The sequence below is a fragment of the Melanotaenia boesemani genome, chromosome 8, assembly GCF_017639745.1.
Source record: "Melanotaenia boesemani isolate fMelBoe1 chromosome 8, fMelBoe1.pri, whole genome shotgun sequence".
In the NCBI taxonomy this organism is placed as follows: Eukaryota; Metazoa; Chordata; class Actinopteri; order Atheriniformes; family Melanotaeniidae; genus Melanotaenia; species Melanotaenia boesemani.
Genome location: NC_055689.1, coordinates 7,401,410 through 7,418,204, shown reverse-complemented (window position 1 = coordinate 7,418,204; position 16,795 = coordinate 7,401,410). Strand labels below are relative to the sequence as shown.

The window sequence follows — 16,795 nt, the reverse complement described above, 5'->3', positions numbered from 1 at the left end:
CCTGCTTTTAACCTGCTATTTTCAATCAATCTGCACTTTCAACTGAAAATTTACGTTAAGTGATGATGTTTACCTCCATCTACACAGTGTAGCTGTGTGAATGCGACCGCCTCTCCAAGTAAATCAGTGGCTGCTGGTGGGCTAAAAAATGTAGATTTAAACTAAAGTGAAGACTTAAACATGAGAAGTTTCATAAATACACATTTTCATCTGTGAGATCAAAATATCTAAAACTAGGAAATGTACAACCTTAACACCAAAAGTGGTAAAAAAAAATGCAATGATTTACAAATCAAATTTTATTCCGAATAAACCATAAACAACATGTCAGATGTAGAAACGGAGACCTTTTACTATTTCATGGAAAATATGAGCTCATATTAAATCTGATGTCAGTTACATCTGTAAAAATTTGGAATAGGAGAAACAAAATGTTTCCTCTCATTCATGATTTCTCATTTTTCAGTCATTCTGTGACTCAGGGGCGGTTAGGAATTCAAAATAAAGCAATAAAGAGTTGGATTTTAGAAACAGGGTTAATTTGAGATGTTGCAAACTATATGGTTATGGTAAGAAAAGGGGCATTGTATGCTCAGTTTCCTTTGTCACATGGATGCTTCCCTATAAAAAAAAAAATATATCGCCAGGTACAACCAAAGTTCCAAACATGATGGGACGCTGTGTAAAATGTAAATAAAAACAGGATGCAATGATTTCAAACCTCATAAATCCACATTTTATTCCCAAAAGAAGATAAACAATATATCAGCTGTTGAAACTGAGACATCAGTAAAAAGTAAGAACAGGGGCAACAAAAGGCTGGAGAAATAATTGGCACAAATCACCAACAAGTGGAGGAGCATTTGACAACTAATTAGGTTAATAAGCAACAGGTTCTAAAGACTGTGGAACATTTTCAGAGAAATGTTCTTCAATTTAAAATTGTGAAGACTTTGTTATCAGTGGACAGTAGGAGAGCTTGTATATGCTCCCTTTGGGTCAAATATTACAGAACTTTAGTATTAATTATCACAGTTATGCAGATGATACACAACTTTATGTGTCTTTGTCACCAGACGACTACAGCCCAATAGACTTACTGTGTCAGTGTCTGGAGCAAATAAACACCTGGATGAGGGAGAATTTTCTACAATTAAATGAAGACAAAACTGAGATTATTCTGTTTGGTAGGAAAAAGAAGAGGTTCAGCATTGGTAAACACTTGGAGACTCGGGCTCTTAAAAGTTGGTAACCTTGGAGTGTTGATAGACTCAGACCTGACTTTCAGCAGCCTCATCAAAGCTGTCACTAAGAACCAGCTCAGAAACATCAACAGAATTAAAAGTTTAGTCTCCCAGAAAGACCAAGAGAAACTCATCCATGCATTCATCTCCAGTAGGCTGGATTACAGTTATGGTCTTCGAACAGGACTTCCTAAAAAGAGCATTAAACATCTGTAGCTTATCCAAAACTCTGCTGCTGGAGTTTTAACCAGGACTAAGAGATCTGAACACATCACACCAGTTATAAAACACTGGCTTACACTGGTTTTCAGTCAGTCACAGAATAGAATTTAAAATCCTTCTGATGGTTTACAAATCCCAGAACAGTTTAGGCCCAGAATACATCTGTGATATGTTTACAATATACACCTAGCAGAGCTCTTAGATCCAAAGACTCTGGTCAACTAGTCCAGCCCAGAATCCAGACTAAACATGGAGAAGCAGCATTTAGCTGTAAACAAGTGGAACAAACTTCAAGTTGAGATTAAACTTTCACCAAATGTAGAAACTCTTAAATCCAGGTTGAAAAAAAATTCTTTTCTCATGAGCCTATGCATGAAATCTGCACGGTAACTCTTAACTTATTCTGCTTTCAATCATTTTAATTTAATTTATGATTTTATTGTGATTTTTGCTATTTGTTTCTGCCTTTTAATATATAGCAATGAAATGTGCTATAATGAACTGCCGTGCCTAGAATAGCCTGCATCTCAGATGGTATGGTCTGTACTTAAATGGTCTGTACTTATATAGAGCTTTTATCCAAAGCACTTTACATGTATGTCACATTCACCCATTATCACACATATTTACACACTGATGGCAGAAGCTGCATGACTTTATAGGAGAAGAGTCCAGCTGCTGAACTGGTACATGCAAAACAATGATAAGCATCACACTTGTTTACACGTGCTGCTACCCTGAAATTCAAAATGAGCTAATATTTTCCATGAAAAGGTAAAGTTGTTTAAACATTTGATGCTTCTTTTATGTCCTACTGGAAATAAAATAGGGAGTTGATGAAATTTACAAATTATTGCATTTTCTTATTATTTAATTCACTTTGCGTTCCACCTTTTTAGGAATTGTAGTGGTATGTGTACGTATAACCCCGATGCAACGATGTACATCATCTCCTGAGATGAACCCAACTGTGAGTCATTGTCTACGTTTTTGTGTCTCTGAAAGGAAATGTTTTGTGTTTGAATGCAGATGTTGATGACTTGAAGTGGCAACATTAACCGTTATCACATTATCAGTCCCAACACCTATCTGTGAATTTCCTCCATCAACTGTGCTCTGCCTGACAATCATAAATTTCCTCAGTTTCACACATTTTTATGAGCACTTGCCCGCTTGTGTACAAAATCCTGCAGCTTTGTTGGGAAACAGGTTGATATAGCTAAAAAAAAAAAGGCCTGTGGATTAAACACATGTCCTGTCAGTTGATATAGTTTTACAGTACCCAACAAACTTAACCGTTTCCCACAAAGAGGTGAGTGCAACCAGAGTCATGTCAGCTAGAGGAAGTTGTGGTTAGCTGTCTGCACAACATGCAGCCACTTCTGCCAAACACGTGAAACACTGCTTAAAATAAAACCCCAGCACATTCAGTGCCACCAACACAAACTGAACAAAATGTACAAATTACACTCATGGAGGTGTCACGTGGCGAAACTATGCTGTGTTTATTTCCACTTTCCAAACACAATACACATGGAAAAAAAAAAAAAAAAAAACAAAAACTAAAATCTTAAAATCTATTTGAATTAAAACTGCTTAAGATTATCATTTCTATGAGAGTTTACTCTTGTTTCTGTCTGCACTTTACGTGTAAAAGTATTGGAAAAACTGATGTGCTCTGTTTTATTTGCATGCTTTTTTGCATAGACTCTTCAGTCACCATGTCCTGACTAGAAATGGTAAACAAAAACATGCTGATGATGTACAGCTGATTCTGAACTTTCCGATCTCTACTTGATTTTAAAAAAGGAAAATAAAGCTGAGTTATTTTTTTATTTTATTTTTTTAAAGGACATCAGATTCAATGCTGTGCTTGAAATCCTGCCTGATTCTTGACTGATCTTTACATGCCCAGCATAGTGCGCTGAGGTGCTGCAGAGGTACAAATTGAATTTTTTTTAAATTATTTTTGGTTGCACCTTGGTTGTAAGGACTTTGTTGCCACCTGGTGTTTGAGTGGCTGATGGTCATTTTACATTTTAGGCTTTCAACAGATTTGCATTGCATTCAAAAAGGCCAAACCCAATCATTTCACCCAGCTGTACAAATTTAGTTTATAAGATATTTTAAAACTACAATGAAAACAAACAAGAAAACTTTTGATGCAGCCAAAAGCAGAGAGAAATAGCTATTTATTTGCATAAGAAAATTACATTTTAACATAGAAGCAGTTAAATTTGCATAATTAAAGTGTTGATAATACTTAATAAATAAGTTTTTAGCCTCATAAGACATTAAATAGCAGGTACTATGGAAGAACTATGCTCACAATCAGGATTAAGTTTGTCTTAACATAATTAAACTATTAAGTTTCTTTGAGTCATAACTGGTTCACACAGGTTAAAGAAAAACTACATCTGTGATGGTTAAGCTCTAGACTGAATGGCTTAAACCTGTTATCCATGCTTAAAATAAAAGAGTACTACAGAAGACCAGAGCTGAGCAGAGGATCCGATGAGCCGCCATCTGAGAGGCTGTCAGGTTTAATACAGTCACCTTGAGTCGCTTTTCCTCAGGAGTCCCTGATAGATGTCAGATTTTAGGAAGCGTGGGTAGCAATCCCTGGCCATCAGGCTGTAGATCAGCTTCTGAGCCGTATCAAAGGAAGTCATGGTTGGCTGGGAGATGTTCTTTGTTATGTTTTCTCTGGTGCTGCAATCTATGTTGATCTGGAAACCGAATGATGCGGCTCAGATCAGTGTCATCGCGGGGTTTTGTCCACATTTAGAAAAACAAAACAAAAAGAGTCTTTTACCTGTCTGGGTGCTTCTGTTTGGACAAACTCAGAGTAGATCCTGTTGGCGGAGGAGATCATCTCCGGGACTGTTTTGACTTTTTTGTACTCCTCACAGGCGAGCCAAAACAATATGTTCTCCTCGCTGTACTGCGACTTCAGGAACTCTTGGAAAGCTATCTGCCCAGCTGGATATCATATTATGGATGACAGTAAGACAATGATCAGATATATACAGCATACAGCCAGATGAGGGTCTCACCTTTACAGCCGAGGACTTTATCCACAGATTCGCTCCAAGTCTCAACATCATCCAGTGGATCTTTGGGAAAGCAACACAAGCTACCCTTGAAAAGAGGATCGAGATCTATTACTAGCCCTGTTGTCTCGTAACTCCACATCATGGCAAACTTATTTCACATTTATCTTCAAATGGTTCAAGACGACCTACAAATGTAGTTTGATGCACTGAGCGCATCCCTTCTTGAAAGAAACAATGCAAAGAAAGACTTACAGTGAGGGAAAAACTCCTTGGTGTTTTCCACATGGCTGCTGAAAACTGTAAAGGCCCAACAATCAAATGTGCAGAAACTCACTTTATCGCCATTTCCTCGTCTTCTACAGTGGGAGACAAGAGATAGGGCTCCTGTCGGGCTCAAGATGGGGTTGTGATTGTTTGGGGATGAGCGAGTCAAGCGACTCAACAAATCTAAATGACCCCCACCCACCATGAATGGAATATATGGAAATGCTTTATGCAAAGTGTTGTTGTTGGAAGAGCCGGGGCATCCTACCACGTCTGTGGCACCACGAAGAAAGGAGAGCTCGGCCATGATTTAAGCTGACCTCATCTGCTGGCCACAGCGGTGGTCATCGTCAATGTGTTTATAGCCCATTTAATGAACCTGATTCCAACATGAAGAATTTAAAATGATCAAACACTTAATTTCTTCACCGCTGAATGAAAGAAACCAAAATCAAGGTTTTTGGCTTTTTTGTTGAGTGCGTTTAGAAATGATGCCCTACTGTGGTTGGGGGGTGGCAATATGTGTGAAAAAATTTTATTACAGCAATGACCAGCAATCAGGAAGCTCTGGGAAAATGTTCTAACCATAAGCAAATGGTAGTAAACAAATAGTCTATTAAGGAAAAGGCTTGTCATCCTGCTATTTGCATGTTGGGAGTCACAAAAAGACTGAATAAGCAGTGATTTATTAATATGCCACCTGCAACACCTCCAAGCTTTATGACAGCACTGTGCGACAGTCTTTACCCTCCCTTCATTATTTTACACCTTGCCAGGAATAAAAACGAGTAGGTGAAGACATTTATTGAAACGTGCAAACTTAAATGAGGGACTGGATCTGGGCTATTTAGTTTGGTCCAACGAAGTCCCCAGTCCTGCGTGTTTTCATGGAATACCTGCTCAAACCTGACTTAAACTAATGAGTCATCCTGCAGAATTTCATAGGCTGATGGATCCATTTAAGTTCAGGTGTGTTGGAGTAGGATGCCATGAAAACCTGCAAGACAGCGTTCCTCATGGGACCTAGGAGAAGCTATGGTCTAGATGCATCTCTCCGGTTTTTTAATATGTATTCTTATTTCTTAAGCAATCTCTTTCTGATCCTGTTCCTCTGCTGTAGATATGTATATATATATATATATATATAGATATAGATATAGATTATTCACCAGGTTGTCTTTCAAGTGTCTCAACATAACACTGATTCATCCTTTCAGTTTGGCGTCTTTCTTTTGCTCATTCTGTGAAAATGGTCAGGTACCATCAATAGACTGAAAATGGGTGAAACAAAAGCAGCAGAAGTCCAAAGAACAAGACCTTCAGAAGCCCAGAAAACTATTGATCAAGATCATTTTTAAAGATTACTAGAAAATGTGGCTGTTTGGAATCAAGATGAAAAAAGTGAGGCCTGGATCGGGACCTCTGTAAAGTTGTGTTTATAATAATATTAGAGTGTCTTTGAGTTCTCATTTTTACTACACTATTAACTGACTCTTCACTGTTAGGTCTAAATTTTCCACTCAGGAAGGACTGTTATGTTTAAGTATCTTAAGGCAACATGTTGATTGCATATATATATATATTTTAAATTGAGGATCACTGAACTTTTATCTGTCTAAACAGAGTTAATTTGATAATTTGTTTTTGGTCATCCATCAGAAACTATAGGAATCAGTTGGGGGGGGGGGGGGGGGGGGGGGGGGGTGTTATGAATATGTGTGAAAGTCATCAATTCAGTATTACTTCGTGGAAAGGAAAAGGTATTATGGACCATTAACATCCAAATCCATCCAAGAGTTTAGGGGTTTCAAACACGGTTGAAGTTGCAAATCGGCAGAGATGGTGGCTAAAAAACAATGATGCGTTCGAGGAACACTTTGCATACAAGTAATTTTAATCATCCCTAAGGGCTATTTTCCTTTAGCTTCTCTGTACAGAGGAGCATAAGTGCTACAAAATGTACCATCAGGTGCACAATTCATTCACAACTTCTTTCAATTTCACGTAGAGGTGAGTCAGCTGCAGAATTTACATCAGGTATGCTTTTCACCCTCCACTTCTTTCATTTGGCATTTACTTTCTTTGTAGACAATATTTAAAGCCTATTTGTCACAGCACATTTTCTTTAAAAGTTTCAGATAATGATGCAAGATACACTGACTGACTGTTCCAGTGGTTTAAAATAAACATGAGGCATCATTCTGATTTGCTTCTTCACCACAGCACAGAACTCTGAATAAGCTGTATATATACCACCACCCTCTGCTCCTTTTGGTTTCTTGGTTAAACATACAGCATATATGCAACATCCAGAGCATTTTCTCCTTCCCTGACCTTGTTGTGCCACCAGCTGAGATATGATGGGCCCAAACAAACCAGGAATGTAAATCACAGCAGGTGATGGAAAACACCCAGGTTATCCTTATTTGCATGCTTGCAGAAGCACCAAGACGAAGGATTTGTTTGTCAAAAAGGGCACGGCCATGAAACACATGGGGACATTTAAGGACTGAGGCACTCCCTGCTGTACAACCCTTAAAAGAAGGCTGTAACTGACTCTTCAATAATGAAATATGTGGTGCCTTCCAGGTTGCACAGCAAGTATATGTTGCAGTAGTTTCAACAAACACAGGGTGGCACTGGAGTCCTCTCCAGCCAATCTCTACCTTTATATTTGTTGTCCTCTGTAATTACAGCCCTGAATTTGTCCGTCTCTCTGTTGTTGGCCCTGCTTGCTTTATTTATTTGAACTTAAATGAGGTTTTGATTCTTCTGCTGAAGCTGCTCATGTGGCAGACTGCAGGGTGGAGATTGGTGTGGAGTGAGGCTGCAACTGAAAAACAAACTAAATTAGATTTCAAAACCCTGACAGTAATTCAGCGAGCATGCATTTGTTTTATTCAGGAATGTGTAATCTCTTTTACCATAATCTTGCATACCTTTTAAAAAGCCTGATAGTTTGCAGCTTACAGCAAAGCAAATAATCATAATGATTTCTCTTTTTTCTTTAGTCACAAAGGGAAACCTCCCGCCTCAGTTGAGAATCAGCTACTGTATAAGGATACAAAACAAAACCTTACTTTCAAACTTTTAAACCGAATGTAGACTTCTGTTTACAGAAATTTGTTCAGGTTTGTCAATACTGTTGCAGGCCAACCACATCAAGTGAAAACAGATGTTTAAGGTGTGGAAATTCACGACTCAATATCCCAGCCTGGGAGTCAGTAAAGCTAAATTTGGCTTATGTTGGTTCAGATAAAATAACTTTAGAGGTGTGATGAACCTGATTAAAATGTTTGTAGACTACATAACCCAAAGCTTACAAAACTCCTGAGTTAGGAATCTTTTAACTCCTTTTTATGGAGGCTGAGACTTTGACTGAAACAGCTTTGGACCTATAACCTAAAAGCCTGATCCATATCATACGTGAACATATCAGAGCAGCTGATTTGTAGATCTAAGACATCTAGTGGTAGTTTCCGGGCACAGCAGAGTTCAACAATGTAATAGGGAGCTCCACATTGTAGAGCTTTAAAAACATATAAAAGAATCTTAAACTCAATGTTATATTTTACTGGAAGCCAGTGCAGAAACATAAGGACAGGGGTGATGCCATCTCTTCTTGTTCTAGTTATGAGTCTAGCACCAGCGTTTTTGGCTACATTTCTTAAATGAGTCATCACCCAGAAATTGCACTTTGTCAAGTTAAAACACATGTTTTGGTGTTGGGCCGAAGTCTTAACTTTCCTGAAAGAATTTCTTTTGAAGATGGTTGAGTTTTTCCATCTGGGCCCTTTGTTCACAGCAGAACTGCCAACAAGGGTAAACTCTCGCGTGATTTTAATTTGCCCCTGGGATTCGTCATCACAGGAGGCTATTTGAATAAGCCAGTCCCTCTTCGAATGATATAACGATATAAAGTCATGCTTTAATGCTGACGTAGCTAATGCTGACGTAGCTAATGCTGACGTAGCTAATGCTAACGCTAATGCTAACGCTAATGCTAAGGAACGAGCCTAAAAGTTTAACCTCCTGCAATGTATAAATGAGCTCTGTGGTTTCTTTTTTATAAGTGGGGTGAAGTGCTCTGCCACGTACATTTTTGTAAACATTTTGTTGTAAACATGCTTCTTCCACCATCTCTGTATCTTCACTCTCAGGCTCGGCGTCTGGTTCAAACATTAACGTTTGCTCGTCATCACTAAGCTGTTGATGTTTTGGGGTCAAATGCACTGTGCATGCACTGGGCCAGCTCCCCTTCCGACTTTGGCCTCCCTGCGGCCAATCAGCGCGCACTTCATTAACATTAGTCAAAAGCTTGGATGAACCCTCACGAGACAAAGTTGTGGTATGAGCAGAGGGCCAGAACAAGCTATATGCTTGATTTTTTTTTTTTTTTTTTTTAATAAGTTTTCAAAAAAATATTTAAAGACACTTAGAGGACAGCGGATACATGAAAAAGGTGATGACATCTTTAACTGGAATAAACAAGATTTGACTATAGAGTTGATGTGTTTATCGAATCCTAAGTTAGTCAAAAAGAACAACAAGATTTCTGGCCTGTTGGTGGATATGAACTGAACGGAACCAAAGTGACTGGCTATTTGCACAGTGAAAACAGGTGAACCAGTTTTGTCTGTTTTGAACTGGAGATAATTGTTTGCCAGCCAACATTTGACCTCAAGAAGGCATTCGGTAATTGATTTGAGGTTTCAGGGTTTTCTGGATTTAAAGGGAGATACAGTTGTGTATCATCAGCATAACAGTTAAATAATATATTCTGTTTTTAAAAAAATAAAACCAGGTGTCTAAGCAAGTTAGACACCTTAAAACACATCTTTTTATTTTAAACTCCACTTTAACTGGCATTGGGCTTATTTCACAGCTTTATCTGCATTCATGCTGCTTTCTTGTCCATTTATTTCCCTCCAGAGATCCAACAATACAACTTCAACATGTGGATGATTTCAGATGCTTTTAGCTCAGACCGAGTTACAAATTTAAATACCAATGGAAAAGAAAAGTTGAAATGTGCCAGCAAAGTCTTACTTTGCGACTAATCTTACGCTGTGATGTATTTTTTCAGGCCAGCTGAGCCTGTTCCTTTTGTTAACAGACCATTACAGTAAATCCTAACCCCTTCGCCCCCCTCCCCAACTCTTTCAATTTTCTGCCTGTTTGTGAGAGCAGACAGAAGGAAGCAGAGTGTATGTATGCTGCTGCTGTCTAGTGTGATGAATAATTAATGTGAATTGTGAGATATTCCACACAGGTTTTGGGAGATTGACACTAACTTGAGTTTAGAAGAATTTTATCCTTTTGAAGGCTACTGGAAACCCTGACATTTGTGCTAATGAGCTAAACCAGCATTGTGTGCATATACACCTTTATGTGCTCAAATGTATTTGGTATGAATATTCAGGAATTCTGTGGTGACAGTTTTGAATTACTTATTTGTGTTTGCAATAGGTACTGCCTGTGCATATACACAGTAATATGAATAATTTTGTGCTGGAATGGTGGGAGTTGATTAGGTCTATTAAATTTTCAGTGATTTTGAGTGGGTAGTGACGATGCAATCATAATGTCCCCAACTTGCGGAATATGCGCACATTATGGCATAATTTGTCACATTTTGATGTGGTTATTCAAACTAAATAATGAAACTAAAAGCTTCATTAAAACAGCCTTCACAAGAAAGATTTTATTTTACTTTTCCAGATATTATAGTATGTACAATTTACAGATTAAGCAATACATAAATTATATAAGATGGCAACTGAAAAAGAAGTCATAATTAATAAAATGTTATATTAGTATTCAAAGAAGATACATGCATTTTCTGAGTGAAAATGGAAAAATTCTTCAGCATTGCTTATTAAAGAAAGTTTCAGTGCTTTGCAGTCACTGTGGCTGTAGGCTTTCACGACTAGTTTTGTCTGCAGAGGGTGGGCAATGAAAGAGATAAAATCATGACTCCATTTTAATGAGAAATGGTCAAATTAGCTTGTGCGCCACATCAACAGCATTAATGTTGTATAAGGTGCTACTGCTGGATTGGAGAACAAAGCAACTGAAGTGCATTGGGCGTGGAGTCAGGACCAGTTGCCTCAGTGTGGTTGTCTGAACGGCTGGCTAGATACTGTCAATAGCGCAGAGGCACGGATTCTTTCTCCAACCATCCCATCATTCAAGTTTTGAGAAATGCTAAAAATCATCACTAGAGGCTGAATCCAAAATCAATGCAGTGCTTCTGTGCAAAAGAATGGACAGATAATCCACAGATGCAGCAGTGTAATCTGGTTTTGTACCATGGCCACAGAGAATATTCAAGTGGTTGGCCAGAGGATGTCCATTATTTTCAGATAAGCACATAGCTGTGATAGATCCTCTCCGTAATTCATTCATATACCTGAAGGCAAATTGTGCCAGCTATCATCTATTTGAGTAATATACGATGGGGGAAATGGTACAAAATTTGTGGGTAAATGCCTTTTCACTGTCGTACCAAGAGTTAAAGAATAAAATTGATACCATACTCATCTCTGCTCTGCCTCTTATCCTCAAGACTGTGTAAAACAGCAAGAAAAACCTTCATGTCATACCGTTTCAATGTACGCATTTATGAGCAAAATTTAAAATTTTCCATGTTTATTTTACACAAAACAAGTTCTTTTTTGCAGTATTGAACAATGTTCTTGTTAACAGCAAATGTGCCGGTGGAAGCTACACGTGTCACAGGGATTTCTGCACCAGACAATGATGAAACTACCAGAAGAGCAGGCAATTGCATTAGGAAGATCTCTGACAGTAGAACTATGCATCAGCATTCCTCCCACAGCAGGCAGCACAACAGAAACTGACAAAAAAGTGGAGTACTGACAAGTGGAGGTTTCAGTAAAAGCTATGAATGTGTTAAAAAGGAGAGTGAGGCCTGCTAGCTGAATCTGAGGTATGTAAGAGATGACTAGATAAAAAGAGAACACCTGTGATAACAAGTGAACTTTTAGGGTTGGCGCAGACAGCTGCACACTCACTGACTGTTCGTATCATGCACTTATCTGAGGAGGTACTCCTAAAGTAGAATTTGTCAATTGCAATTTCATATATCTTTTTTGTTTTGTTTTATTTATTGTTTTGTGATGTTAATTGTGATATTTTAGTATCGAAGTCTTTGTTTGGGCATCTACTAATTTAAATGATGTCCAAAAATAATTAAAAGTGGTAGTGGATATTTTTTTTTATCAAAATTAGATTATAAGCATGCATCTGCTCATTTTTCACGCATACTTCACAGCACCCAACACTGAGCACTCTGGATAATTCAGGAGCACATGAAAAATATTATGAATGTAAACTAGTTAGTTTTGAGATCTGTTAACCTAGAAAAGAGTTTTTAATTTTGCATGTTCTTACTGTTGAAAGAGTATAGTGTAGCTTCTCCTGTAAGTAGATCCCATGCTAAGCTAAATTAGCAAGCTAAATGCTAGCAATATTCCCCATGCTCATGTGAGAAGTAAAGAAATACTATAATGAAGCTGCCAGAAATAAGAAGACTATAGGGATAACAAATGAAACTGGCAAGAAATAAACAACAATTAGAGAGGCTGGTTTTTACATTTTGTGCTTTAACATGCACAGAGAAGCTGTCAGTGGTCTTTATGGTAAGCTAAGTAAGCTAACTGCTAGCTAAGGTTTTCCCATAACCATGTGAAGCTATCAGGAAAACATGAAGACTGCAGAGAAAATAATGAAATAACAAAATAATGATAACAATGAAACTGTCAAGAAAGTAAACTTTAAGGGCTGGGATACACTTTCTGTGAACGCAAGTGTACACATCAGTGCTCCGCTATGTCTGAGTTTATACTTCCTGCAAACAACAGAAGCAAAGAGCAGCAAAAATGCTCAATACTGGAGGCCACTGTTAGGAGAAGTATACAGCACTTGGACTTTGAAATAGGGAAAAGGTCAGTCTACTGGTCACATTGTATTAGCCAAATGCAGAAGTGTTTATCACTCTGTAAAGGGTAGGAAAAATCCTGCCGGTAAGTGCGGACAAGGACATTGTGTTTACCTCGGACCTGTTATGTTCATGTTTTTGTTTGTTCATGAGCGGCACTGGCGTTCAAGTCATCATTGCAACTTGCGCATGTGACACATTATCTCACATCAACACAAATGGCCAAACAAACAAACTCTAGGAATGGATGACAGCCATGATACGTATGCAGACGTGTTGCTAACAGCAAGTATATCCCAGCCCTAAGACAGTTAGAAAGTCTGGTTTTTACATTTAGCTACTGCACCCAAGCACAGGGTGGTCGTGTCACCCTGTCAGTTGCATCTAAGTTAAGCTAAGATAGCTAATTGCTAGCTTACGTTTCCCCATGCTTAAGTGAGTAGTGTGGAAATCTTATTATTTAACTCTTGGCAAGAAAATAACATTTTTTTAAATATGTATGTGAGATTATTATTACTGAAGAGTTATTGTGTTGCTTTGTATGTAAAATAACCCACTATGACTGGTTATATAAAACAAGGCTGTTGATATGAAAATTATATTCCAACAGTTGGGCTGCAGACCATGGATTATCTGTTAGATGATAATACATCCATTGCATGAAGTTAGCTACTACCCCTGTAATGTTCAACTACCAGGCTGAGGGTTCAGTTGTGGCCTCCCCCCTCTCGTTAAATACACAGGAGCGTGACCTTCTGCGAAACATGGTGGCTCCGGGGCCCTTCCTCCTGGTGAGACGCAGATAAATGTCAGAGTGCAGGAACCTGGGGTAGGAGTCCTTTTTCATCAGGCTGTAGACTTTCATCTGGGCCGCTTCAAAACAACTCCTTGTGGGCTTTGCCATGTTCCTCTGGGTGGCCATCTTGGTGTTATAGTCAATGTTGACCTGAATGACATTAGATAAGGGCCCAATTATAAACTGAAAAACTAGGATACTGAAAGGAACAGCACAGAAGAAAATGAGCTGGACAAGGTGAAAGTACATTAGTAATATTTTATCACACAAAAGCAGAGCAGAACCCCCAAACCCACCACATAAAGTCATTTGAGGGGAACATTTCAATAATTTAAAAGTTTACACAAAATGGCACTTTTAACACCACTTAAGATGGTCAAGATGCTTTGCTCTCCAGAGAAATTAATTCCTCACAACCTGCGTCAGAGGGATCACTCTATAAAGCAGAACGCAAGTATCAGCTTGCAGTCATGGGTTTGTAAGTTTTTCCAAAGGGGGGATTATGTAAATTACAGCTTTAATCTGGTAATTTTAACAGAACACTTTTAATGATAACTAAGAATGAAGTTTATAATATTATTGGAAATATTTATTAATTTCTGAAATTCCACTGTTTTGTGTTGAAAGTTATTTGCATGAAGTAATTTGCATGTTTATCTTTTTTGAAAATCAAACTGGTATACAGTACTTTACCACAGTAGCCTGCCAGTAACACAAAACACAAACACAGTTGTCTTAGACCGAGAGTGAGTGGGAGATGTTTGCTCCAGTTTTGCAAAGGACATTCAAAACCTCAAACCAGAAAACAAACTCTTCAACGGTCCAAACTACTGCAGGCGCTGAAAGCACATGAGACAGTGGTCGCATCATCTTCACAAAGCATATGCAAGCCTTTAAAACCACAACTGTTTCGCACACAAATAACTCAACCTACTTTACAGTGGTGCATGCAAAAGGCACATGACCTCACCCAGCTGCTGCACCTTCATGATTGCACACAAAGGTCAGCGTGCTGCAGGCTCATGACTGCGGAGGGCTTCAGCAGTAGCCCACTGTTATTTTCAAAACAATACTATGTTCAGAATTAACATCCTTCAGCTACAGATAAACCCTAAAAAAACTGTAATGTTTTTAGAGCTTTTGAAGCTCCACATTATGAGAAATAAACATGCCATGGCGTACCTCTTTAGGTGCCTCCGATTCAATAAAAACTGTATAAATATATTTGGCTTTGGACAGCATTTTTGTTTCCGAATCAATGGTCTTGTACTCCTCACAGGCCAACCAGAACTCAATGTTTTCCTCACTGAACTCTGTCCTGAGGAACTGAGAGAAGATTTCCACTCCATCTGATTGAGAAACACAGAAACACAATGTTAGTAACTATAGAGTTATGTAAAAGAGGCTCATATGTGAAGAAAATAAACTACATAACCTCATCTGAAAGTCAATAAAATGGGTCATTTATGTGGTCTATGTAGTCTGATAGGCTAGAAAGCATACATATCAACACTAACACACTGTTATAACTTATAAATAATGCTAAATAATGTCTTCATTACACATTTGAACCCTTCCCCGATGAATACATAGGGTGGTTTACAGTGTTCAAGTTTGACTCTGAAGTGCAACTTCTGTGATTAGGAGGAAGTTGCACAGTTTCTGTTTTTACCATCTGCTCAGACAAACATTAAAAGATGTAGTGAAACTCGCTCGGCTGTCTACAGGAACAATTCACTGCTTCTAGCTTGTTATAGTTTGCAACTCAAATAGAGCAGATTGTCTGGCAGATAAAGAAATAGTTTCAGACATCACTTTGGTGTTTTTGAAAAGTTTTTGGTGCTAATCCGACCTGAGTGCTTTAGCAGCTCTTCAAATGAGTCGCTCCATTGCAAAGCTGCCTCTGCTGAGATGCTGCAAAGAAAAATCAGAGATGGGGTCAGATCCCGCCTAACGATGCAGACACACAAAAAAATAATATGTGAGATTCTCACAGAGACGTCTAAATGCCATGTTTCTGTGTGTGTGTAATGAGTCGTGGAGGGTAGTGGAAACTGAGGTTAAAAATGAATCACACTTGTCAGAAATAATAGTGGCTGTATGTGGAATTAATGGATTGTGCCTCACTTGCTGGTTGTCGTATTTGTCTTTTTATGGGGACTGACGTTTTCATGGGAGCCTGACTTGGTGAGAAAAAGGCTTAGTCGGCTCTTCCTCTCCTTGTCTTTCTGTCTGCAAACAAGGGGAGAAAATTCATCACGTTGTATAGACTCTCTGTTCTGCAGTAGTGGCACTATTTACCAAATCAGCAACTTATCACAGGCTTTTCTCCTGGCAGACATTTTTAAAGCGATTAACATGACATGCAGTAAATTGCACAACAGCTTTGTGGCAGAGAAGGAGGCGAAAGACGAGTCACGTAGATGTTTTTAAACCAAAAAGACACAGGAAGGAGTGACGGTTTTAAAAAGTTTTAAAGTGATGCTGTAAGTTAAACTAAAACAGATTTTGTGTTGCTTCGTCTTTCTAATGCAGTTCAGCTTCGATATCTACAAACAAGTCAACTTGAAAAAAAAAAGAATGAAATGAAGAAAATCTAATTTTTAAATCTAATAAATATTTGAGAGTAAGAGAGGTTCACACACCAACCTGCTACCATCGTCCTTCATCTTTGCTGCCTGCAGGTCTTCTGGACCAAACATTTTGAAATTTGCTTCCTCCTTTGGGGCCATGTAGTTAAATTGAGGAAATAGAAAAAGAAGCGTCTCCATGGCGCTCTGTCTGTCTCCGGCGTGCAAAGCGACAGGCCACAAATAGCTCTCTGAGAACTGTTTAACCCCTCCTTTGATAAACCACCCAACCTTTTTATAAACCCTGCTTGCATTTTATTTCCCATACCTGCTCCACATCCTGTAATGGTGTTACTTCTTACTGCTAACAGCCCCATCAGAGAGACAGAAAACCCCCTCTGGGTCCAACATCCTGTCAACAGTTTGCTTAGAAATAATAAAAAAAAAAAATCTGATCTGCTCATTTATCTCACAGCTTTGTTGAAGTTTTCTAGTAAAATTCTGAGTGTTTACTTTGGTTAACTGAAACCAAGTGTTATTCTCTGGTATTTTAATATTGCTGTGTCACGCAGAGACGAACACCACAGTGATTGGCAGAATTAAAAAAATAATGACTAATAAAAATGTGCCTGTTTTCAGTCCTGGCCCAACTCTTTCCAGAAAATCTGCGACTTGAGGGA

The 16,795-nt window shown here is 38.4% G+C and overlaps 2 protein-coding genes across 4 annotated transcripts; both read right to left on the bottom strand.

Moving 5' to 3' along the window:
- Positions 1–3,636: 3,636 nt before the first annotated feature.
- Positions 3,637–6,308, bottom strand: rgs1 (regulator of G protein signaling 1). 3 transcript variants are annotated; one of them, XM_041991516.1, is made up of 4 exons: positions 4,857–6,308; positions 4,523–4,607; positions 4,282–4,448; positions 3,637–4,195 (listed from the first exon to the last, which is right to left on the bottom strand). In XM_041991516.1, exons 1-4 carry the CDS (start codon positions 5,091–5,093, stop codon positions 4,019–4,021), a joined length of 666 nt encoding a protein of 221 aa, XP_041847450.1. In that variant the 5' UTR covers positions 5,094–6,308; the 3' UTR covers positions 3,637–4,018. The 3 variants fall into 3 exon arrangements, with proteins under 3 accessions (XP_041847450.1, XP_041847451.1, XP_041847452.1); XM_041991517.1 differs by having other exon boundaries at positions 4,775–4,965; XM_041991518.1 differs by having other exon boundaries at positions 4,523–4,602; positions 4,857–4,897.
- Positions 6,309–10,475: 4,167 nt separating this feature from the next.
- Positions 10,476–16,354, bottom strand: rgs18 (regulator of G protein signaling 18). Its single transcript, XM_041991514.1, has 5 exons — positions 16,195–16,354; positions 15,673–15,777; positions 15,398–15,459; positions 14,728–14,894; positions 10,476–13,695 (listed from the first exon to the last, which is right to left on the bottom strand). The coding sequence occupies exons 1-5, from the start codon at positions 16,314–16,316 to the stop codon at positions 13,441–13,443; spliced, it is 711 nt and encodes a 236-aa protein (XP_041847448.1). The 5' UTR covers positions 16,317–16,354; the 3' UTR covers positions 10,476–13,440.
- Positions 16,355–16,795: the final 441 nt, after the last annotated feature.

What these genes read in the sequence shown, in the direction of transcription:
- rgs1 (XM_041991516.1), bottom strand. Translation starts at nt 5,093, where the DNA reads ATGGCCGAGCTCTCCTTTCTTCGTGGTGCCACAGACGTGGTAGGATGC. An exon ending in GACGAGGAAATGGCGATAAA is followed by an intron (nt 4,608 to 4,856) that starts GTGAGTTTCTGC and finishes CCTCTTTTCAAG; the next exon opens with GGTAGCTTGTGTTGCTTTCC. An exon ending in TAAAGTCCTCGGCTGTAAAG is followed by an intron (nt 4,449 to 4,522) that starts GTGAGACCCTCA and finishes TATGATATCCAG; the next exon opens with CTGGGCAGATAGCTTTCCAA.
- rgs18 (XM_041991514.1), bottom strand. Translation starts at nt 16,316, where the DNA reads ATGGAGACGCTTCTTTTTCTATTTCCTCAATTTAACTACATGGCCCCA. An exon ending in ATGAAGGACGATGGTAGCAG is followed by an intron (nt 15,778 to 16,194) that starts GTTGGTGTGTGA and finishes CCTTGTTTGCAG; the next exon opens with ACAGAAAGACAAGGAGAGGA. An exon ending in AATCGGAGGCACCTAAAGAG is followed by an intron (nt 13,696 to 14,727) that starts GTACGCCATGGC and finishes AATGTCATTCAG; the next exon opens with GTCAACATTGACTATAACAC.